General features: G+C 41.3%; 1 protein-coding gene across 1 annotated transcript in view; it reads right to left on the bottom strand.

The window, feature by feature from the left end:
* LOC130136734 (uncharacterized) overlaps positions 1-25,427 on the bottom strand; it is a 29,069-nt gene extending 3,642 nt beyond the window's left edge. Inside the window, exon 1 of the mRNA XM_056306985.1 lies at positions 24,763-25,427. Coding sequence (XP_056162960.1) covers positions 24,763-25,427 — 665 coding nt within the window. The remainder of the gene's footprint in view (positions 1-24,762) is intronic.
* Between the last annotated feature and the right edge of the window lie 400 nt (positions 25,428-25,827).

The raw sequence follows: 25,827 nt of genomic DNA, 5'->3' as shown, positions 1-25,827 counted from the left end.
GAGCTCTAAGCGTAAGCGTCCTGATTCGTTCAGAAGGTGGAGAGGTAAAAGAGCGAGTTCTTCGGGGAAGAAACCAAGAGATGAACAACACCAAAGAGGAAAGCGTCCTCATGAGAAAAAGATGTCAAGAGTGAAGTGCTACAACTGTAGCAAGAAAGGCCACTTTGCTCGCGATTGTCGTGAGCCAAAGAAGGTTAATTCATCTTGTATTATTGAGAACTTTGTTTATGTATCAAGTTCTATATTTCTAACTGAATCAAATCCTTTGTAGACTGTAGATTCGGGAGCAACAGACCATGTAGCGAAGGATAGAGAAGCCTTCGTAGAATTCCGACAAGTTCCAACGGGAACTAAATGGATTTATGTAGGGAACAACTCCAGAGCCGAGGTTAAAGGAATTGGCACCTGTCAGTTGATTATGTGTGGTGGACGCACTTTGTTCCTACATGATGTATTATATGCTCCGGAAATTCGTCGGAACTTAGTGTCTGTTTTAGTGTTGATTCGACTTGGTTTTAATTTGAACTTCCATAGCAGTGGTGTAGACTTGTATTTAGGTACGAGCTATTATGGTTGTGGTTATTTTCTAGATGGTTTTATTGTACTGAATGTTGATTCTGTAAATGTCAATGTTTGTTATTCCCACTTCACGTCTTCTACTTCGTGTGATAATGATGTGAATGTTTGGCATGCTAGGCTTGGCCATATAGGCCAACAACGAATGAATAGATTAGCCAAAGAAGGCTTAATGGGCAATATTGAAAAAGTCGATTTGCCCACTTGTGAACACTGCCTAGCTGGGAAAACAACAAGGAAACCATTTGGAAAAGGAACAAGAGCTGAATTTCCTTTGCAGTTAATCCATTCTGACATTTGTGGTCCAATGAATGTGAGGGCTAGACATGGGGCTGTTTATTTTATCACATTTATTGATGATTATACTCGATACGGATATGTCTATTTGATTTCTCATAAATCTGAGGCTTTTAGTTGCTTCAAGATATTTATGAACTTGGTGGAAAATCAATTAGATAAGAAAATAAAAGCATTGAGATCCGATCGAGGTCGAGAATATCTATCTGATGAGTTCATAAATTTGTGTGATGAAAAGGGAATAGAAAGACAGTTGTCTATTCCCTATACTCCTCAACAAAATGGTGTTGCGGAAAGGAGAAACAGAACCCTACTAGAAATGGTTAGGTCCATGATGGCGCAGGCTAACTTACCAATCACCTTTTGGGGTGACGCTTTATTAACTGCTGTCTACATACTTAACCGTGTGCCTTCTAAATCGGTTATTTCCACTCCGTATGAGTTATGGACAAGTAGAAAACCCGTTTTGAGTTTTCTGAAACCTTGGGGTTGTGCCGCTTATACACTTGAATCTTCTCATAAGTATGGGAAATTAGGTCCTAGAGGTAAAAAGAGTATCTTCATAAGGTATTCGGAAACCTCAAAAGGATATGTATTTATAGGTGAGCAAGAAAGTGGGAGTATAACTGAATTTGAATCACGAGATGTCACATTCTTAGAGAATGAGTTTCCTAAGAAGGGCGAAATAGGTGAGAACTACTCACTATTTGAAACCTTGGATCCTGATAGTGAAATCGATAAAGTTCGTCCAAGTGGAAGCAATGTGAGAAGTGAGGAATTGAATTCGACTCAATCTCAATTGCAACCTTTTGATGAGACGATTCCGTCATTATCTAATCCAAGTGGGAGCATAATGGAGAATGATATACCACGTGTACAATCTCCCATACGGCGAACAAGTCGCAAAAGTATTCCCCGACGACGTTTTGACATTGAAGGGGAAACTTTCATGATCGCTCTACAAAATGAAGATGAGCCAAGGAATGTAAATGAGGCTCTAAATTGCCCTAACAAAGAAAAATGGATGATTGCAATGAAAGAAGAAATGGAGTCAATGAAGTCAAACCATGTTTGGGAACTGGTTGATCTTCCAGAAGGACGCAAAGCTATTGGGAATAAATGGGTTCTCAAAATAAAACGCAAATCCGATGGCTCAATAGAAAGATATAAGGCTCGCCTAGTGGCGAAAGGGTATAATCAACAGGAAGGAATTGATTATGAAGAAACTTTCTCTCCTGTAGTGAGATTTACCTCAATTCGCCTTATTCTGGCAATAGTGACAAGCATGGATCTTGAATTACATCAAATGGATGTAAAGACTGCTTTTCTAAATGAAGAATTAGAAGAAGAAATTTACATGGAGCAACCAGTTGGCTTCGTTGTGGAAGGCCAAGAACAAAAAGTATGTCGACTTCTAAGATCGATATATGGCCTTAAGCAGTCTTCGAGACAATGGTATATACGTTTTCATAATGCCATAGTGGCGTTTGATTTTGCAATGATTGATGAAGATCATTGCGTGTATATCAAAAGATCCAAAGATCAATTTGTGATTTTATCATTATATGTTGATGATATACTGATTGCCGGAAGCAATATGGAGTTGGTTAATACTATTAAGAGTTGGTTATCATCCAATTTTGAGATGAAAGATATGGGTGAGGCTGCATATATTCTTGGAGTTAAGATTTCAAGAGATCGTTCCAAGAGATTATTATCTCTTTCGTAAGAGACTTATATAAATAAAGTTCTTGAACGATTTTGTATGCAAGACTGTAAACCCATGGATACTCCTATTGCAAAAGGTGAAGGATTGAGCCATAGGTTGTGTCCTAAGACTCCACAAGAGAAGGAACGAATGAAACATGTTCCTTATGCTAGTGCTATTGGAAGTTTAATGTACGCTATGATGTGTACAAGACCTGACATATGTTTTGCAGTTGGGATGGTAAGTAGGTACCAATCCAATCCAGGTCAAGCACATTGGAAAGCCGTAAAAAGAATCATGAGGTATCTAAAAGGTACTGCTAATTATTCACTGAGTTATCAAGGCAAGGATCTGCGACTTGAAGGCTACTCAGATGCTGATTGGGGAGGAGATTTAGATGAAAGGAAATCTACCTCTGGTTTTGTTTACTTACTGAATAATGGCGCCATATCTTGGAGCAGTAAGAAACAAACATGTATAGCATTGTCCACGATGGAAGCTGAGTTCGTGGCGTTGTCAGGAGCAGTACAAGAAGGTGTTTGGCTTAAGAGATTTTTGGATCATTTAGGTGTTGCTAAGAGTGCTGAAAACTCATTGTTAGTCAATAGTGATAGTCAAGCAGCAATAGCATACACCAAGGATCCGAAATATCATGGCAAGACCAAACATATAGATACCAAGTATAACTTTGTCAAGGATATGGTAGCACGAAAGGATGTGAACTTGCAGTACATATCTACGCATAGAATGATAGCAGATCCTATGACGAAGCCAATTCCTAGAGATGTTTTCAATGGTCATGTAAAATCTCTAGGACTGCGTAGATGCTGATGTACTGAATATTGTAATTTCCCTGAATGTTCACATTTAAATGAAATTGTTATATCATTATTAATGCCTATGAATTTATTTAATATTTATGCATCTTAATGCTTAGTGCATTATATCGAGAAAGTATGTCTGACAGATGAGATTAGCCCACTTACACGGGTAATCGCCTCTATTTACTGTGCGATAAATAGAGATGAGACAATTTTTAGGCTTATTATCTAGGTGATAATCGAGAGCTCAAGCTTAAAAAAAAAAAAATGGTTCCTTAGCTAAGTGCTAAGATGAGGACATAACATTTACTATGTCTGAAAGTAAAATAACCCACATATTTTACTTTATCTGTCTTTGATGCCAGATGTGAGTTCTAATGGATTCTTTAGAGGAGTAGATACGTGAACTCAAGTTTAGACATTAGGTATGTCTGAACTATCATCTGTACGGTATTGAATGTAAAGACATACGCTCCACGGGAAAGGAGTTAATACCGTAATACGTATTTCATACTACGTATGCATTAGACGACCGATAAGAGTGGCAAAAGTTTTTGATCTCAACTTTATGCCGTGTGAGACTCTTGAGAATATGAGTTCCTCATTTAGTGCCCTCACGACTCTAACTTATTCTCAAAGTTTCTATTCAGTGTTCGCTATCTTAGGATGTTACCAATGGTCATGAATGATACGATCTAATGGGGCATTTCTAGAAAAGTGAGCTGGACTGAAATAGAGAGATTGAAGGAAAGAGGAAGATCAGTTTATTATGATGTCACATTCTATGTTTGTATTCACAGGTCGACCAATTATGATTTTAAGTAAATCATAGTTGTGAATACAATATACGAGATACTAAAAGAGATCAAAGGGGATATAAATGTGACTGATTGATCTAGGGGACTACATACTATATCTACTCGGAAAACGTTGTACCCAATTTTGAGCTGCTATGTATTCCTAACAGATGCATCGCAACGAGCTCTCGAAGTATGCTGGTCGCACGGATTATTTGCTAGTATGAATATTGCAAAGAAGAGAGAGAGTTAATGTTTAGCCCACCATGTGCGAGTGGGAGATGATGGATTTTCTTTGTGAAGATGGGCCGCCCATGATGGGCTAACCCAGCCCATGAAAGACAATAACTGCACTTGGTAGTTATTGTCTAGAAACAAATAAGGTGAGAACACACGTAAGAATGTGTGTGCGAGTTGCATTTTTTATCATTAGAAAACTCATTCTCACTAAAAAGACAAAGAAGAAGGAACTTTGTTCAACAATCTAAGGATTGTTCTCTCTCTCGAGGCTGTGATAAGTGCATTTAATCTGTGGCAAAGAGGTATGTTCGTTTATGTGATATACTTCGAACGATCAGTGATTCAAGTATAGAATGGGCACGTTTTTTCCGCAATTTTTGTATTATGTTTTAGGAATATGTTTCCGTCAGAATGTTTTTACGTCTATTGTTGGATAAAACACCTTCTGAGCTATTCAAAGGAAGAAAACCAAATCTATCGTACTTTCATGTTTTTGGTTGTAAGTGTAACATTTTGAAGAATGCAAATGATAATGTCGGTAAGTTTGAACCAAGGTCAAATGAAGGTATATTCTTTGGATGTTCTGCTACTAGCAAGGCATATCGTGTTTTTAACAAAATCAATGTCAGATTTGATGACAATATGATGGGTATCAAAAGTTCCAATGAAGAAGTCGAACCATCACCAATGCAGATTATACAAACTTCTTATAATCAACAGTCTAAGTTACCAGAAAAACCCAAAGAAGAAATGCCTAATGACCAGAGATTTCAATCCAGTCATCCAAAGGAACAAATAATTGGTGATACAAGAGAAGGTGTATGAACTTGATCTTTATTTTGACAGGTTATGTACTCTCTCTCCCTCATCTCTCAAGTTGAACCTAAAGGGATTGATGAAGCCATCAAAGATGAAAGTTGGATTGAAGCTATGTAAGAGGAACTTCACTTCAACAATTCGAAATCAATGAAGTTTGGAAACTGGTTCCTCGACCAAAAGACAATCTTATCATTGGCACCAAATGGGTATTTAGAAACAAATTAGATGACAAAGAGAATGTGTTGAAGAAACATCTCAAAGAAATTTTGATGATCCTAAAACTATTCTTAGTATAATGTTTTACATTGATGATTGCAGATGTTCGTGATAATGTTTACAGAACTGAAGTGTTAAGATCATGGATCTATTCTGTCGGTAAAAACAACACCAATGGATCTTCAAAGATCAGCTACAAGACAATGTTTGTTCTAAGCTAAGAAGATCAGGAAGTTCACGATGTTATAGCAACGGATCATTTAATATGACCGTTGGTTTACTATTATAACCGTTGTTGACTGGACTTATACTAGCAGGAGAGAAGGAAGATCTTAGAATAGGTTGTCTGATAGTATGTCAGAACCAACACGACAAGACAGCAGCAAAAGCCATTTCGGGTAGCCTGCAAAGATTTGGGAAAGACTGTATGAGCAGTCCCATCCTTGGACAGCAGCACCAACGAACTCCTAACGGCTATCTTGCTTCTCCAAGACATCTCCAACGGGTTGTTTGAGGATGCCTATAAAAAAGAAGATCTTTGACACCAAGATGTTAAAGAGACATACAATAAAAAAATCCAGAAATCCGTGATAAGCTGTGTTCTTAGCAAAAAGCTCTTATCTATCTGTAATCCTTGCCACTTGTAATTGTGCTAAAGATTAAGTGTACTGAGTGAAAGCAGCACCTAATTCCTGATAGTGTAATCTATCTTTTGAAAAGATTGGTATGTGCCGATTGTAACTTGTTCAGCAAATTACTAGTGTATTCTAGCCCAACTTGTGGTTGTTCGTGGAGAGAGTGGACATTGGCTTATGGATAAAGCTGAACCATCATATATCTTTATATGCTGCTGTTTCTCTCTCTGTTTCATTCACTTAAGCACACAATCAATTCACCGTTTCCGAAACATCATCTTGACATGATCTTTACTTAGTACCTATTGTTTTCTGCAAAAAGTATAAAAATCTTGTTACAACCTATTCACCCCTCTTCTAGATTGTATTGTTAGCCCTAATAATTAGTATCACAGCTATGTTGCTCTTTGTTTGAAGTGTTTTTCTTTTGAGTATAAAGATCTTCTCTTATGGCTAACATTTGTGGTTTCCTTATCAATAACACTTGCTCATAACAAGCCTCCCTACTTTGATGGAAACAATTATAGCTACTGGAAGTAGACATGGCCACGGGCCGATTTTGGGTCAGAACCGGCCCGGTCAAACCTGGGCCCGCTATTCGGAACTGGAACTGGCCCGGCTTCGGTTCCAACAATTTTGGAACCGGGCTCGGAACCGGCAGTTCCGGGCCCGATTCCAAATTATTTTAAAAAAATTAATAATAATGAAATTTTAAAAAAAAAATTCATTAAAACAATTTGAACTCTAATTGCCATGCATTGTAAGTGTATTGATCTCTAATTACAATGCTTGGCTTGGGTGTATTGAACTCTAATTACAAGGCTTGGCTTGGGTTTTATACACAAAGAAATCCTAATGCCTTTTCGTTTCCATTCGATATGGGACTCTCGGCTTGCCTTGAACACTTTCAATGTGAGACTCTTGGCTTGTCTTCATGCAAATGCCAAGAGTCCCACATTGAATGGGAATGAAGAGATCATCAAAGGGGTTGTGTATAAAACTCAAGCCAAGCCATGATCATGTGAAGTTGTATGCCTTTTGTGGCTATGATCCTTTGCTAGTTAAGAGCAAAGGGTTCCATTGGACCGCCTAGAATCGGATCGGACCAATGGTCCGGTTCCCGGTTCTATGATTTGCAGTCCGATTCCTAGTTCTAAAATTAAGGGACCAGTCTTACCGGTTCGGTTCCCGATTCCGAGCGGAACCGGACCGAACCGGGAACCGATTACCCCTACAATTTACACTTTGATTACAATTTTATTGAATAATTCATTATTTCATAATTTTATAATTCATTATTTTTTTATTTCATAATTTATTTTTTTAATTTTTAAATTATGAACCGGAACCGGCCGGTTCGAAATCGGAACCGGAACCGAAACCGGCCAGTTCCGATTCACACATGGCCACGAATTGAAACCGCCGGTTCCGAACCGTGGCCATGTTTAATTGGAAGCAAATGATGCAATCCTATCTCGAGGCAATAGATCTTGACATGTGGGATGTAATTGTATAGGGAATAGATGTACCTGCTCAAGCTTTCATTCTGACTCAGGCTAAAGAGGGTGCAGCTGCTGTTGCTGCTGTCGTTGCTGCAGAAGAAGCTTGACAGAAAAGAGCTACTCATAATGCTAAAGCTAGACACTTGCTATATTGTTCACTGTCTTTATCTGAATTTAGTAGAATTTCTTCTTGTGTCACAACTAAAGACATTTGGGATCAACTCCAGCTGACATTTGAAGGAACTGATAGAGTAAAGGAGACAAAGATGAACATCTTTCTCGGATAGTATGAGCTTTTCAAGATGAAAGCGGATGAAACTGTAGCACAAATGTTCACCAGATTCACAGAAATAGTGAATAGCCTAGCTCACCAAGGTAAACTCTTCACTGATGGAAAGAAGAGAACAAGCTGCTGAGAGCATTGCCAAAGGAGTGGAACAACGTAAAAATCTCAGTATGAGAAACCATGAAGATTCAACCAATCACGATGAATGAGCTTAAAGGAATATTCACATCCTATGAAGTTAAACACCAAAATGAAAAAGGTAATTCGAAAGATAATAAAGTTATTGTGTTTAAAGCTAATCATGATGACATAGGTGATCAAATATCATTAGAAGATGAAGGTGACGATGAAGACATGGCGCTATTTACTCGGAGATTTAATAGTCTTATGAAGAAAGGAGATAAATTCAAAGGGAAACGATGGATGAAGTTCCCAGAAGAAAAGAGACCATACAAGAACAAACAAGACTTCAAAAGTAAGGATCTTATCTGTTATGAATGCAAAAAACAAGGCCACAAAAAGCCAGATTATCCATTGTTCAAAAAGGAAAAAAAGGCAAATACGAAAAGAAGAAGAGGGCACTGAAAGCTGAGTCATGGAGTGACACCGTGTGTGAATCCAACGATGGAGAGGAAGCAAATCTTTGTCTAATGGAAAATTCCAATTAGAAGAAGAAAATGAGATAAATAATCTTGAACTAACTTATGAAGAGATGTAGGAATTATTGAAAGAAATGTTTGAAGAACACAAAAAGGTTTCAAAAAGGGTTTTAGCTTTAAAGAAAGAAGTTCTTGAGCTCACTTCCAAAAACCTTGATTACAAGACTACTATTGAAAACTTGAAAAAGGAAAACGACCTCCGAGTGAGTGAAGTTATGAAGAGATGCAGGAATTTTTGAAAGAAATATTTGAAGAACACAAAAAGGTTTCAAAAAGGGTTTTAGCTTTAAAGAAAGAAGTTCTTGAGCTCACTTCCAAAAACCTTGATTACAAAACTACTATTGAAAACTTGAAAAAGGAAAACGATCTCCAAGTGAGTGAAGTTAAACTTTTTCAAGTTGAAAATAGTACTCTCAAGGAAGAAATTTCAAAAATCAACACCAAACTTCTCTTGGTTCAAAAAAATTGAAGCACATTCTCTCAATTTAAATTCCTCACTACAAAAAATGTGGTTTAAGACACGAGAAAAATGATACTGAGAAGAATTCCTTTCCAAAAACTCAAAAAAGATTGAAACAAAAACCTCATGTATATCTTTATAAGAACCATCATGTAAGACACTTCACAAGATCTACAAGCAAGTAATTTCCCGATTGTTCGATTTGCAATGAATTTGGTCATTTCAAGTTAGAATGTCCAAACAAGCAAATGAAGCCCAAAAAGATTCACTGGAAATCTATATGGATTCAAAATCTAACAAAAAAGGACCCAAGCTTACGTGGGTACCAAAGAAAAGATTAGAATTTTTTTTGGTGCATGTCATCTTGAAGAAAAACAAATGGTATCAAGACAGTGGATGCTCGCGATATATGATTGGAGACAGCTCCAAGTTTATAAATCTTACTGCTATAGATGGAGGTACTGTCACTTTTAAAGGAAAAGACAAAGGAATGATAGTTGGCAAAGGAAACATTAGGTTGGGAAATTTGATCATTGAAGATTTTTCCCTCAACAAAGGTCTGAATCACAATCTTATAAGTATAAGTCAATTATATGACAAAGGCTACAAAATTAGTTTTGTAGAAGGTAAGTGTACTGGTTTAAGCCAAGACAAGTCACAATCATTCACAGGTAAAAGATATGGTAACATCTACTTCCTTAATATAAATTTCAATGATGTTCAATGCCTAATATCTATAAAAGATGAATGCGATCTTTGGCACAAGAAACTAAGTCATGTCAATGCAAAGCAGATTTTTAAGATATCCTCAAAATATCTTGTTTGTGGCGTATCAAAGATCAACTTCAACAAGTGTGATTCTTGTAATGCATGTACCTTAGGGAAGCAAGTCAGATCCTTGTTCAAATCCATAAATACAGTTGCTACTAACAGGTCTTTGCAGTTATTACACATGGACTTGTTTGGACCAACAAGGACCATGAGTCTAGGAGGAAGAAGATATTGCTCGATGATAGTAGGTGACTACTCACGTTTCACTCGGGTGTTATTTCTATCTCATAAGCATGAGGCATTTCGTTCATTTGAAAAGTTTGCTTGAAAGATCCAGAACGAGAAAGGATATAGTATCACATCAATCAAGACAGACTATGGACGAGAGTTCGAAAATTAAAGCTTTGGTGAATATTGCGATGAAAATGAAGTTGAACACCATTTCTCCACAACCTATACTCCTCAACAAAATGGTGTTGTCGAAAGAAGAAATCGATCATTACAAGAGATGGCAAAAACCATAATGATTGAAAGCGGTACCCCTATATACTTCTGGGCAGAAGGAGTTGTTACTGCTTGCTATACTTTGAATAGAGTTCTTCTAAGACCACTGATAGAAAAGACATCCTATGAAATCTTCAAAGGAAGAAAGTCCAACTTATCTTATTTCCACGTGTTTGGTTGTAAATGTTTCATTCTTAAAAATGTAAACGACATCATCAAGAAATTTGATGCAAGGGCAAGTGAAGGTATTTTTCTTGGATATTCAACTACTAGTAAAGCTTATCGTGTGTTCAATAAAGATTCACAGGTAGTGGAAGTGTCCATAAATGTGAAGTTCAAGGATGATAAAAAAAGAATACAAGCAAGTGATTGCGAGGAAATCGTGCCCATGATTACACCATCGGTTATCAAACAGGAATAACAGCAACAAAATACTGATGTTTTTGAGCAGAAACCAATTCCTAAAGACTGGAGATTCAAGAAAGAACATCCTAAGGAGCAAATCATAGAAATGGTAGATGAAGGAATCAAGATCAGATCATCAGTAAAAAATTTAATGATCTCTCTGGCTCTCATATCTCAATTAGAACCCAAAGGAATGGAAGAAGCTATTCATGATGAAAGCTGAATTGAGGCCATGCAAGAAGAGTTGCAACAATTCCAAATCAATGAAGTCTGGGAATTAGTATCAAGACCCATAGATCATCCAGTCATTGGTACCAAATGGGTATTCCAAAACAAACTTGATGACAAAGATAATGTGGTTCGAAATAAAGCTAGATTAGTCGCTAAGGGCTACTCCCAGGAGGAAGATATTGACTTCAATGAAACTTATGCTCCTGTTGTTAGACTAGAAGCTATACAACTGCTGCTAGCTTATGCATGCTTTTGCAATTTTCAATTATATCAAATGGATGTGAAAACTGCGTTTCTAAATGGTTACATCAAAGAAAAAGTCTTTGTTGAGCAACCCCCAGGTTTTGAAGATTCAAGCAGAACTCAATATGCTTATCGTCTAAAGAAAGCACTCTATGGACTTAAGCAAGCAACAAGAGCTTGGTACGAAAGATTGAGTACATTTCTAGTAGAACATGATTTCGGGAAAGGTAAAGTGGATATTATTTTTTTTACCAAAAAGGCTCTTATCATTCAAATATATGTTGATGATATAATTTTTGGATCCACTAATGAAGCTTTGTGTAAGAATTTTGCCAGCATCATGAAAAATGAATTCAAGATGAGTTTAATCGGGAAACTCAACTTCTTTCTTGGTCTACAAATCAAGCAAACAAAGGATGGCAATCTTATTCATCAAGAAAAATATGCTAAGAAAGTAGTAAAGAAATTCGGTCTAGAAGGATGCAAGAAGGCAGAAACACCAATGTCTTATTCCTCAAGCTTGACAAGGACGAGAAAGGTAAATCTGTTGATTCCAACTTATACAGGATTATGATTGGTTCATTATTATAATTAACAACATCCAGACTCGATATTTTGTTTGGAACATGTCTCCGTGCACGTTTTCAATTTGATCCAAAAGAATCTAATTTATCAATCGTAAAGCATATCATTGGATACATTGGTTTATTTCCCAAGCTAGGCATCTGGTATCCCAAGAATTCAGATTCACATTGCTTGGATATTCAGACACTGATTTTGCAGGATGTAAAATTGATAGAAAGAGTACATCTGGTACTTGTTAATTGTTAGGAAGCATGTTAGTTTCTTGGTTCTTAGAGAAACAAAATTCAATTGCTCTTTCAACCACTGAAGCTGAGTACATTGCACTAGGAAGCTGCTGTGCTCAATTCATTTAGACGAAACAATAACTATGTGACTTTGGAGAAGAAAATTTGAACATTCCCGTTTTATGCGGTAATACAAATGCTATAAACCTAACAAAAAATCCCATATTGCACTCGCGGGCCAAACACATTGAGGCAATACATCATTTTATTAGGGATCTTGTGAACAATGGTGAAATACGCATACAATTTGTTGATTTGAAATATCAGCTAGCGGACATCTTCACAAAACCACTGGATAAGCAAGCTTTTGACTTTATCATAGGAGCATTAGGAATATGCAACCCATTCGAATAAGTTTCATCCAGGTATTTTTTTAAGTATCAACATTTCAAATATTGATCAAGGATTGGATAATCAATGGACATTAGGTACGTATCATATTTTTACCATTACAGTATTTTTTTCTCTCTTCTGCCGGTACTGACACAAATGATCACCTTGAATATAAAGTTTTTACTTCTTTGATTTTCTTGAAATATTTTTGCGAATTACTCAAAATAAATAAGAAAGTTACCGTTATTGAGTAACGGCTAGCCTTCTAAAACGTGGCTAAACTGCTCCTATTTATAAGGAGATAGTGCACACTATGAGTGAGCATGGTCCAAGTGGGTGGTTCTTACTATTGAACCGAGAACCGCCTACTAAGGACTGGTTCCGAAAAATTGAAACCGCGAATCGCCCCTTGGTTCCATGGATTCACCTGAGAACTGAACCGCCGATCCGGTCCAATTCTCGGGTGGGTCCATGAAATCGGTCCCACCAAGCTTCACACAAACAGAGGTGACCGAGAGTAAGAGAGAGAGGTGATGAACGGCCGAAAGCGCGGCTATGAGTTGATGGGAGTTGAGAGTCAAGGCCATGAGTCAATGGGTATTGAACTTGAGAGTCGAGACCATGAGTGAGAAATAGAGAGACGACTCAGACAATGTGAGAATGAGACGAGACGATCACTAACTTGATGGGCGTTGAGCTTCAGATCAGGAATATTAAGGTTTTCATTTTTCTTAAAAATTGTATATATTGCCGGTCCAGTTCGGGTGGATGGTTTACTCCTAGAACTAGAAACCGAACTAGTGCTCACCAGTTTTAGTAAATTGGAATTGGGAACCGGATCGATCCTCACGGGAACTGTCAGTTCCAGGCCGGTCCGGTTCGGTCCAGTTCCCGGCTGTCTGGGTGGTTCCCGATTCCTTTGCACACCCCTGGCATACACGTCATTCTTCACAAAACTGCTCTCCGCAACCGCTTCTGATTCTCTAGGTATTCTAAACCGTCCTCATCTTTTCCACATCTCATCCTCTCAATGGCTCTCAAATCACGAAAAACCATTGGCACCAAAAAATCCTCTTGCACAGCCATAATGCTGGCCAAAACCTCTAGGAAAGGACCTTCACATATTGACCTTACTGATCAACCTGAAGAATCTACTAAGGTGACACAAAGCCAAAGTGTGCCTGTATCTCAATAGGCCGGCGAACATGATGAATTAGCCACTACCAGAACCGCTCTTCCATCTTCAACCGAAGGAATTACAGGAACTGTGAAAACTCCTGAGTCTCGAGCCCGCGCATGAAAAGAAATGATTGTTGCACCCAATATTCCATTATTACAACTCGATGCTCCAATCCCAATTGCATCTACTCCACCGGGGAGAGAAGCACTCATTCAGTAGCAGCTGTTCATACAATTCATGGAAGAGAAAAACGCATTGATCATAGGTGAACAAACTGCCCCAATTGAAACGCTGGCATTACCTGCTTCACCACCTATTGGTGAGCCCTCTTGTCCAAAAGAGCATTCACTGCCTCAAAAATACTCTACTGACAAAAATGAAGGGGAAGTCCCCACTGAGAAGCCTGTTGAAGTAGTGCCACAACAAATTTCTGCTCCACCCATTGAACAAACAGAGCACAGTGAACCAGGACTGAGAAACGCAAAGATGATTACTGGGTATTCCAAAACTTTGAACTCACTGAAAGTTTTGCTCTTGATCCATCTTTTAACTCTGAACTATTTTTAAGTCAAGAACACAGTGATGCTTTTGAATCTTTTGCAACACGTGGTTCTTGTTGGAGTTGGCGAATACTTCAGGGACCCTTGTTTCTCACACCGGGTACGCCCACGTGAGCTTAGGGAAACTGAAGTGTTGTCCGACGACATGTGACCCATGCGTGCGGAATGCGGGGGTTCGGGGGCAGCGCCCCCGACACGGGTGCCCCGCTGCCCGGTCAGCGGGCGGGGGTTCGGGGGCAGCGCCCCCCGACGGGGGTTCCGCTGACCCGTATGGTGCGAGATTAAGAGATTTCATATAGGTTTAGGTTTTGGGCCCGTTTGGGGCATATATATATTTTACTCGTTTTTCTGATCATTGTAACGAGTTGAGTGGCTGTAAACCGAAAATATAGTGAAATCTCTTTGCAGGACGTAGCCCTAATCGAGGGTGAACCTAGGTAAATTCGTGCATCGTCTATTTTCTCTGTTTTTCTGCGTGATCGTTCTGTTTCGGTTCTCGATACGTCCCTTCAGTTCTATTCCTCATCGATTCGCGAATTTCGAGTATCTTGATGCCCATGGCATTTTGAGGCTCTGAACTTTTTGAAGAACTCGAACTCATATTTTTCTACTCTATGAAAGATGAAGTTCATCCTGTTCTTGTGTCGCTATTTTATTCCAATGTTCATTTTCCAAACAGGGACTCTTTTATCTTCTCTTTTGCAAGAAAAATTACAGTGTGACTTTGGATATTTTAGCTCAAAATCATCAAAACTGAGTATAATGTTTTCAAAAAGCTTTCTGTTGAGCCTGATAAGGCTTATAGTTTCATCTTGGAAACTCCCAATTTTACTCAATGTTCCAGAGAAATCATCCCCTTGAACTTGCTACCCCTTAAAGCAAATTTCATCAAAAAGATTTTGACCCTCTACCTACGTCCAAAATTATCTTCGACGAATGATATATCTCGTTATGAGCAACGAGTCATCTAGGCCATTCTCACCAAATCTACGAATTTTTTCCTGACTCACATGATCTTCATCCACATGTACTGCACTGCTAAGAGGAAGACCGGGAAGCTGCCTTATGGAGCCCTCATCACTCGCATCTTTAGGCACTACAACATTGACTTTATGATGTTGCTCCCAAAAGCTTACCCCATGTGGAAATTGAGAAAAAGACCTTCGACAAAATGATGCTGAGAATGACACTCGATGATTGGGTTAATCAGAAAGATGAAGTGATCCTCATAGGACAAAGAGATGATAAAAAAAAAAAGCACGAACTATTCTCCAAGCAAAACTGGCAGCACAAGCTGAGTCAGAGAAGAAAAGGAAGGCCTAGGCACTCGTATAGCGGTAGACCACTCGTAAATCTAGAATTGAGAGATCCCCATCTACAGCCGATGCATATGCTATTCCTACTGTTAAACTGGCCAAGCTTCAGGTTGATGTTCAGGAGATCAAGAACACTTTGTCCTCTCTTACTCGGTATTTGATGAAGATTGAACGGACACTGCGGAGCCTAGATTGCTACAATCTTGTTCGTCCTGAACCTGGAGGTTCTGAACCTCAACCTCCTGCCCCATCCCAGCAGAGAAAATGCCCTCACTCCTATTTTTTTTTCTGCTCATGTTTTCTTATGCTGATGTTTGGTAGTCGCTCTATGTACCCTGACTATATTTTGTTGAATGCAAGTTGTTTATTCTCAAAATTATCTTATCCTTGCATTTTCTCTTTTGCTGATAACAAACAAGGGGAGAGTGGGCCTTGATGTATATGACGAATAATTGCTTAGATCTTCATAGCATCAAAACAGGGGGAGTAACGTGCTGTTGTATTATACTAACATCCTTAGGTATCATGTTGTCTCTCAAAGCCTATATTCTGATGAATTCTTATCGCATTATTCATCATCTTTATAAAGACATCATATTTAAAAAATCTGTGATATTTCGCTTCTTTTATTACAAAAGATTATCTAGACATAATCTCCTTTCATTAACTGAAAATTTTATGGAGATAATCATCAAATTTGTATTTCTCACTAAACATCTTCACATAAGCAGATTTTTATTTTCTATGGCAACCTTATCAAAATTACTACTCACATTTGGGGATAGTTTTGTTGTCATAAAAAAGGAGGAGATTTTTGGAGAAACATCTCAAATTTTTTTTTATTATTCGAAAACTATCATTAGTATAATGTTTTACATTGATGATTGCAGATATTCATGATAATGTTTACAGAACTAAAGTGTTAAGATCATGAATTTGTTTTGTCGGTAAAAACAACACCAATGGATCTTCAAAGCTCAGCTACAAGACAATGTTTGTTGTAAGCTGAGAAGATTAGGAAGTTCATGCTGTTATAGCAATGGATAATTTAAAATGACCTTTGGTTCACTATTATACCCGTTGTTAAGTGGGCTTACACAAGCCAGAGAGAAGGAAGATATGAGAATAGGTTGTTTGACAGTATGTCAGAACCGCAACGATAGGATAGCAGCAAAAGCTATTTCGAGTAGTCTGCAAAGGTTCGGGATAGACTGTATGGGTAGTCCTATCCTTGGACAGTCGCACCAACGAACTCTTAACGGCTATCTTGCTTCTCCAAGACATCTCCAACGGGTTGTTTGAGGATGCCTGTAAAAGAGAAGATCTTTGATGCCAAGATGTTAGGGAGCCACGTTATGCGGCATGCTGCCTCAATTGAATGGATGAGCGGGTCATTGCCTCCGTTTTTTCTGCTTTGGACTCAAATTGTTAGCTTCCAACATGTAGAAGCCTGCATTTTCATGAAATCAGTTGTCTAGAGTGGCCACGAACAATTTACCTTGGATCAGTCTAATGCAGCACTCTCGAGTCGTGACCTCCGAGGCACTCACTCGCATGTCTCGTGTGTAAAGAAAATAATTCTCATCTCCTATTCTCTAAGTCGAGCGTCTGGCCAAGAAAACCAGAAATTTATTTTTGTTTATAAATTTCTCTTCAATCTTCACAAAAAAGAAAATTCTCATCACCTATTAATACCAATAATCCCTATCTTATTTAATATGCATTTCATTAGGGCGGTGCATCGTGAAGATGTGCTCCAAATTTTTTATTTGCCATAGCCCCACTAATAATGCTATTCACATATGTATAAATATATATGCATCGTATATTATTTTGTCAATAAGGCTATTACTTTGGCAGAATTGATTTTTCTTTATCGAATTGATTTTTTCTTATCAAATTAGTTTACTTTATTACACTACGGTAGAAAGAAATAAGTCTGATAAAGATATTAGTTTATTTTTTTAATCGAATTGTTGATAAACAATTAATTTCCTTTACAAAATTAGTTCATTTTATTTTTTATCGACTAGTAAAAGATTTTTTTTATGAGAGCATATCTTTTTATCTAATTTATAATAATAATTCATCTTTCATTGTAATCAAATCAATGTATACATCAATCATTGCACTTTCTTCTCGCCTAGTAAAATATGGAAAATAAATACTCACTATAAATTAAAATATTTCGATGCTAATATCAAATGTATTGAAATAGTTAAATTTTCATTTTTGCAATAGATAGACTTGAAATGTCACGCCCCGAATCTTATGGCACGCGACAACCCTACCGAGGTCGATTCAGTGCGACGTCCCAGGACGCGTCGCCGACCCAACGCCCAAACGACAGAGAACGATGCACAAGCGGAAGCAAACAAACACCCGTACAAATTAAAACCGCATGACCAAGGATAGCAGTAATATCATAAATATAACTTGCACTAATAACGGGGATTTACAATGTCTATTACAACAGAATAAACATATAAAAGCCAAAATGGGTCAACAGCCACCAACATCAAAAGGGGGTACGTGGCTCAGCGGTCAAGCACTATATCTAGCCGGGCTCCTCCCAAAACGTATTGGTACGCCTGCCATCCTCAAGGCTGGGGGTCTGAAAAGTTGGTTTTCAACAACAGTGAGAATAAATCTCAGCGAGTAGGCCCCCTAAACCTAAACTAGGATAACATGCACCTCCTGACAAGCACTAATCAACACACCAAGCAAATCATAAATAACTTAGGCCCTCGGGCCCAAATCCAATACTCACCTTGCCCTGCAGGTTAGGCACTTACAGTTCAAGAATAAAACATAGCACCCAATCACAGCACATGCACACATCACTTGGTCACAACGCATGTCATGCTTATGCTCGTGCAAATACGCGTGCTCACGCCTCATCAATGCATTTTCGCACGCTTGCACTCCAGCACACTTGCAATTATCAATTTCTCCTCCGACCCCCGTTAAACGCATCAGGTCCGACCCGCGTAAAACGCATCAGGTCCATCACTTCGAGATCGATCTCCGGCCCGCGTAAAACGCATCAGGCTCATGACACATAACCCGCGTAACACGCATCAGGTTGGTCATCTTCCGGTAATCCGGGCATCGTCCCGCGTAACACGCCTCAGGACGGGTTCACTACCCCGCGTAAAACGCATCAGGGCTTTATGTGATCACTCATTCACAAACACCAATTGTTATATGAACCCCGCGTAAAACGCATCAGGGCATTTTAGGTGATCACACACTCATGTCATTCGTGCACACTCATATATGCACATGCCATGCCAATGCTCGAGATGCACACTCATGGCCATAACGTTCACACTTGGGCATTCAAGAAATTCACAATGAGCATTCAATTGCACAACACCACTTGTTCAATTCACAACGCAATATGCCCAACGTACACCACACATATTCAATTTAATGAATCGATATGCCCAATCAGTCAATCAATTCAACTCAGCCATGGTACATCATCGGCACACGGAAATCACGCAATTAAGCCATTAAACTCGCACAGGTCTAAGGTCCACCAAGTCTATCCTTCTCAGCCATATAAGTACTCAACAAGGCATCACAAATTGATCACAACCAAAGACAATTCAGCCAATCCAACAGTTAATTCAACCATTCCCGGTAATCACACAATCAAGCCTCAAATTGATCGCGCCTTGTCCAATTAAATCCCGGTATGGACAGCCACCAAGCAGGTCATTCTAGGCCAATAAATATCCTCAAAATACTCTATTAGACTCCCCAAAGCATCACCCGAATCAGCCACCATGAGGACCAAACTAGACGCGTACTATAATCCACAATTGAACCCGAACTTAACCGAATTCGAGCCAATTCAATCCAATACTTCCAGCCATCGCACAGCACATTACGGGCCACTAATCCTCAATTAAATTGTCATACTAAGCCCGTAAAATAGCCACAAAATCAGCCACCATACGGTCCACAAATTTCATCCGCCAAGTCCACAATTTCGCCCAATTCAAGGCATCTATGCTTCGCCACATCACAGCACTCTATAGACCACTAAACCTCGATTAAATCATCACTCTCGGTCACCAAATGCGCCACAAATTCAGCCCCTAGCAACCTCCACTCGGTCCTCAATTTGCACCCGCCAAATTCACATTTTCGCCCAAATTAAGGTGCCTATGCACAGCCACCGCATAGCACTATACGAGCCACTAAACCTCAATTAAAATATCACACTAAGCCTGTATAATAGCCACAAGATCAGCCCCTAATAATCTCAACGATTCAACCCCTAAAATACCCTAATTAACCCTTAAAACCCGTCTAGAAATGTAAATTAGCCTAATTAGGGTTTAGGGTTGTACTCACTTGGAATCCTAGGCTCCAAACCAAGCTGAACAAGCGGCAAAGGCGATTGGACAGCGGCGGTTCCGCGCCGGCACAGTGGCGGTGAGTGGCGGCTCCGGCGAACGGCGGCGACGGTCTAGGCGATTCCACGGCCTAGAGAGGGAGAGAGGGACACGGCCAGAGAGAGAGATCAGGGCTGAGGGAGAGGGGCGAACCGGCGGCGAGCCGAGCTCGCGTGCTCGGGAGGAGAAGAAAGCCGGGCCGGGGCGGAGCTGCCGGGCGACACAGCGGTGCGATGGCGGAGCGAGGAGGACGGCGACGCCGGTAGCTGGTGGGGCGGCGTCGGGCGGAGGTGGAGGACGGTCGAGCGGCGTGCTGCGAAGGCGGGGAGGAGCTGCGGAGGTGGACGGGAGTCGGGGGAGAGAAGGGAGCGACCAGGCGACGGGGGCGGCCGACGGGACTGCTGGCGGCTGGTCGGGCGGCGCGGCGCGGCGGTCGAGCTGGCGACGGTGGCGCGCGTGACGGTCAGGCGAGCTCAGGCGATCGGTGTCGGGCAGCAGGGAAAAGGAACAGAAGCGGACGCAGAGGCTGGAACAGACGCGGCAGAGAAGAAGAAGAGAACGGAAGAAGAAAGAGAAGAAAAGGAGAAAGGAAGAGAGAGTGTGTGTCAGGGTAGGTCTGCATGGGCGTGGCTGAGGGGACGTCTGCATGGGGTGGAGACGTGCGCGGCCAGAGGAGAAAAGAGAGAGGAGAAGAAAGAGAGAGGGAGAGAGAGAAAGAGAGAGAGAGGGAGAGAGACGTGCGTGAAGGGACGTTGCACGGGGGTGGGTGGCGCGGCGCAGAGGAGAGAGGAGAGAGAGAGAGGAAGAAAAAGCTAGTTTTTGTCTTCGAGCGCGATCCAATGGACAGGGTTTAAACTAAAAATCGATTTAACGGTCACGATTCAAATTCGGAAAATGATCTAACAGTCCACGAAAAATCCAAAATAATACTATAGGACAAAGGGCCAAAATAAAATAACTCAAAACACACTACGAGGGAGGTCTACTAGTCCAAATGCGCACCCGGTTAAAATTTCACTTTCTCACTATTCTTGATAATCTCGACGTTGGCCACAATAATATCGACACCGTCCAATTTATTTCGTCCCGAAACTCCCGAAAATCGACTGCCAAGTTCGGGGTCTAAATAATGGCCAAATTCGATCGAGTGCGATTCTAGCAAAATCTCTATTTTAAAAACAAGAACCCAAGAGTGATCAGTTCCCGGGCGAGATTCTATTATAAGCGCACTGACGAATTACACGTTTTATAAATCCCAAAAATGGGCCGAAATTCGGGATGTCACAACTCTTCCCCCCTTACAAAAATTTCGTCCTCGAAATTTCTAATACAACCCAACTATTCGTACAAATGGGGATACTGGTGTCGCATCAACTCTTCACTTTCCCACGTCGCACCTTTGGTCCCATGGTGCTCCCAAATTACTTTGACCATCGAAATTTTCTTGTTCCGCAATACTCTTTCTATTCTGTCCTCGATCCGAACTGGCTTTTCCCACGTACGACACCCTGTAGTCCACGTCTATTTCTTCATAATTCAATACGTGGGTCGGGTCCGGTTCGTACTTCCTCAATATAGATACGTGGAACACACTATGAACCTACGACAAATTCGGCGGCAAGGCGAGATGATAGGCCAACGTCCCAATCCTTTTCAAAATCTCGAACGGGCCTATATACCTTGGACTTAGTTTCCCTTTCTTGCCAAACCGAGATAGTCCTCTCATCGGCGAGACCTTAAGAAATACATGGTCGCCAACTTGAAACTCCAACGGTCTACGCCTTCGGTCCGCGTAACTTTTCTGACGGCTCTGAGCTGTTCTCAACCTTTCCCGGATAGTCTTTACTATTTCCACCGACTGCTGAACCAACTCTGGACCCGTTATACTCCTTTCTCCTACCTCATCCCAACACAACGATGTTCTGCAAGCCCTGCCATATAGTGCTTCGAATGATGTCATTCTGATACTCTGCTGGTAGCTATTGTTGTAGGCGAATTCGACCAAATGCAGCTGTTCCTCCCAACCACCTTTAAAATCCAAAACACATGCTCGTAGCATGTCTTCCAATGTCTGAATCGTCCTTTTAGACTGGCCGTCTGTCTGAGGATGATAGGCCGTACTGAATTGTAACTTAGTCCCCATGGCCAATTGCAAACGTTTCCAAAAATTCGCAGTAAATCGGGGATCACGGTCCGATGTGATTGATACCGGTACTCCATGAAGACGAACTATCTGACGCACATATAATTCTGCCAACCTTTCTAGCTCGAAGTCCTTTCGCACCGCCAGGAAGTGCGCTGACTTGGTCAGCCTGTCCACTATCACCCAAATAGAGTGGTGTCCCCTCTGGCTCCTTGGCAATCTCGTTACAAAATCCATTGTAATATGTTCCCATTTCCATTCTGGGATTTCCAACGGCTGCAACATCCCACCAAGCTTACAATGCTGTGCCTTCACTTGTTGGCACGTCAAGCACTTAGCCACATGCCTGGCCATATCCGCTTTCATTCCGTTCCACCAATAGTGCTATCGGAGATTCTGGTACATCTTCGTGCTGCCCGGATGAATACTATAATTGCTCCTATGAGCCTCCGACAAAATCTCCTTCTTAAGCTCCAAATCATCGGGCACGCACAAACGTCCTCGAAACTTCAGAATTCCATCTTCGGACACTTGAAAGTCCGATTTCCTCTTAGTACCATCCATCTCTAGGGTCTTCTGAATCTCAGGGTCCGTAGACTGCAACGCCTTAATCTTGGCTTGCACTTCCGGTTCAATCCTTAACGTCGCCATTAGACTGGAGAGGTGTCCTACCTCGAATTTAAACTCTGAGTCTCGCGCTCCTTCCAATAAAATCCATTCTTTGACTAATAATTGCGCGATGCTCGATTTCCTGCTCAAGGCATCCGTTACCCGGTTGGCCTTCCCGGGGTGATACAATATGTCACAGTCATAGTCCTTCAATAATTCCATCCAACGTCTCTGTCTCATGTTCAATTCTTTCTGCGAAAACAAATACTTGAGGCTCTGATGGTCCGTGTAGATCTGAAACCTTTCTCCACATAAGTAGTGCCTCCAAATCTTGAGTGCGAAAATAATTGCTGCCAGTTCCAAGTCATGGGTCGGGTAGTTCATCTCATGAGGCCTTAACTGTCTCAATGCATAAGCAACCACCCTTCCATTTTGCATTAGCACACATCCCAATCCTTTGAGCGAAGCATCGCTATAGATTTCATACCCGCCCGGTCCTGAAGGAATCGTCAACACTGGCACCGTCGTCAATCTCTGCTTCAATTCCTGAAAACTCTCTTCGCACTTTTCCGTCCATTCAAACTTCATTTTCTTCTTAAGCAACTTCGTCAGCGGAGTGGCTATTGCTGAGAATCTTTCCACAAATCGCCGATAATACCCTGCCAGTCCTAAGAAACTCCGAACCTCAGTAACTATCGTCGGTCTCGGCCAATCCATTACTGCCTCAATCTTTGTCGGATCCACAGAGATTCCTTCTTCGGAAATTATGTGTCCAAGAAACGCAACTCGACTCAGCCAAAATTCGCACTTGCTAAACTTAGCATACAGTGCATGCTCTCTTAACGTCCTTAGAACCTTTTCCAAGTGTGCCTCATGTTCCTCGGGACTCTTTGAATACACCAAAATGTCGTCTATGAAGACAATGACGAACTGATCTAAGAATTCTTTGAACACCCGGTTCATCAAGTCCATGAAAGCCGCAGGGGCGTTAGTTAGTCCAAATGGCATAACCGTGAACTCATAATGTCCATACCTCATCCTGAATGCCGTCTTTGGGATATCCTCCTTTTGGATCCTTAACTAATGATACCCTGTCCTTAGGTAAATCTTAGAAAATACCGAGGCTCCCTGCAACTGGTCGAACAGGTCGTCAATCCTTGGGAGGGGATACTTATTCTTGACTGTCACTTGATTCAGCTGACGGTAATCGATACACAGCCTCAACGACCCATCCTTCTTCCTGACGAATAGCACCGGCGCTCCCCATGGAGACGCACTTGGTCGGATAAAACCTTTGTCTAGCAATTCTTGCATCTGAACCTTTAGTTCCTTCAACTCTGATAATGACATCCTATAAGGCGGCTTTGAGATTGGCTCAGTCCCGGGTGCCAACTCGATAACGAATTTCACTTCTCTTTCTGGTGGCAATCCCGGCAATTTCTGAGGAAAGACATCGGGAAAGTTACACACCACTGCTATATCCTCTAGCCGCACTTCTTCTGCCGACGAATCGACCACACTTGCCAGATAACCTAGGCAGCCCTCATCCAACAACTTAGTTGCTTCCACTGACGAAACCCAAGGGATCGAGGTTCCTCCCCGACTCCCTACAAACTCGAATCTAGGGTGTCCAGCCGGGCTAAACTGGATCACCCTACTACTGCAGTCCATTACAGCATTTTGCTTAACTAACCAATCCATGCCCACAATCAAATCAAAATCATACATTGGCAAAACTGCTAGGTCTATCCTGCTTTCTACGCCACCAATCACTATCTCGCAATCCGGACATCCTAACGATATGCATATCTTATCCATTAACGGCGTAGTCACACATAATTGCACTTCTAACAAAACAGGATTTAATCCAGCCACTTCAATAAACTGAGCAGATATAAATGAATGCGATGCTCCCGGATCAAATAATGCATACGCGACATGACCGCACAGCGAAACCGTATCTATGACCACGCCCGGCGCATTCTCAACTTCTCTTCGCGCCATGGCGTACACCCGTCCTTGTGCCGGCGGCCTGTTCACATTAGTCGGCGGCGGATTCCCAGCCCGATTCCCAACTCGGGGTTGATGCTGCATTGGGGGTCCTGCGGGGCGCTGCTGGGGACAACTCCTGATCTGATGGTCCATACTCCCGCATTTGAAGCAAGCCCCAAACCTGTTCTGCTGGTGATTCGGCTTTCCGATGTTCTTCCTGATCAGTGGGACAAATCTCCTGTTTCCCGCCATTAGTTTCTTCCCAAAACGGCTTTTGTCCTTAGCCGGTGCGAATCGCGATCCAGATGCGGCCGCTCTATCTACTTGCTCCCGCTCAATAGCCTGAGCTCTCTCATATAAATCCTCATAGGTCTTTAAATTCACAGGTATCAGCTGGCCGCGAATGTCGGCTTTCAGTCTATCCCGAAACCTTCGCGCCTTGTCCTCAGGGTGCTCCAACATCTTTGGCGCGAACCTCGACAGTCTCGCAAATTCTGCCTCGTATTGATCTACGGTCATCAATTCCTGGCGGAGCCTCATGAATTCTGCCAGTTTCCTTTCCCTGGCGCTCTCAGAAAAGAATTTTCCCATGAAAGTCTCAGAAAATACGGTCCAAGTTGGAGCGGTCCCTTCGGGAAATACCCTTCCTTTGGTGGCCTTCCACCAATCATCGGCGTTGTCCTGCAGTTGATACACAGCCAATGTCACCTTTTCGGCCTCGGTACACCCTAGCACTTCGAAAGCCTTCTCCAACCCCTCAACCCAACGGGGCGCGGCCTCAGGATCACCTTTACCATTGAACTTCGGCGGCTTTAATTTCAGGAACTGCTCTACTAACTTGGACATCGGCCTGCCCACATTCACTAGCGCTGGAATTGGATCCTCCTAATTCCCCTGATTCCCATTATTTCCATCATTCCCATTATTCCCATTAGCCCCATTGGCAGCAGCCATTGCGGCCTCAACAGCAGCAGCTATAGTGGCATCTCTCTCTTGGGCTAGTCTACCTCCCAGAATTCCGGCTTCCTCGAGAGCCCTCAAAATTCCATCCACTCTTGGGTCTTCAGCAACCCTCGCTTGCGGACCTATACGACCTCGACCTCGACCTCGACTACTCAAACTCATAAGATCACACCACTCACTTACCTGCTATAATCCCATTTAGGAATTAGAGACCTAAACCAAGCTAAACCGGTCTAAGGTCCTAGGCAGGTATACACAACAGTAGTCAAGCAACTAGCATGCG

The sequence above is a fragment of the Syzygium oleosum genome, unplaced genomic scaffold, assembly GCF_021117445.2.
Source record: "Syzygium oleosum isolate NSW1041296 unplaced genomic scaffold, Sole_v2.1 Sole_v2.49, whole genome shotgun sequence".
Classification (NCBI taxonomy): domain Eukaryota; kingdom Viridiplantae; phylum Streptophyta; class Magnoliopsida; order Myrtales; family Myrtaceae; genus Syzygium; species Syzygium oleosum.
This window is presented reverse-complemented; position numbering and strand designations above follow the sequence as displayed.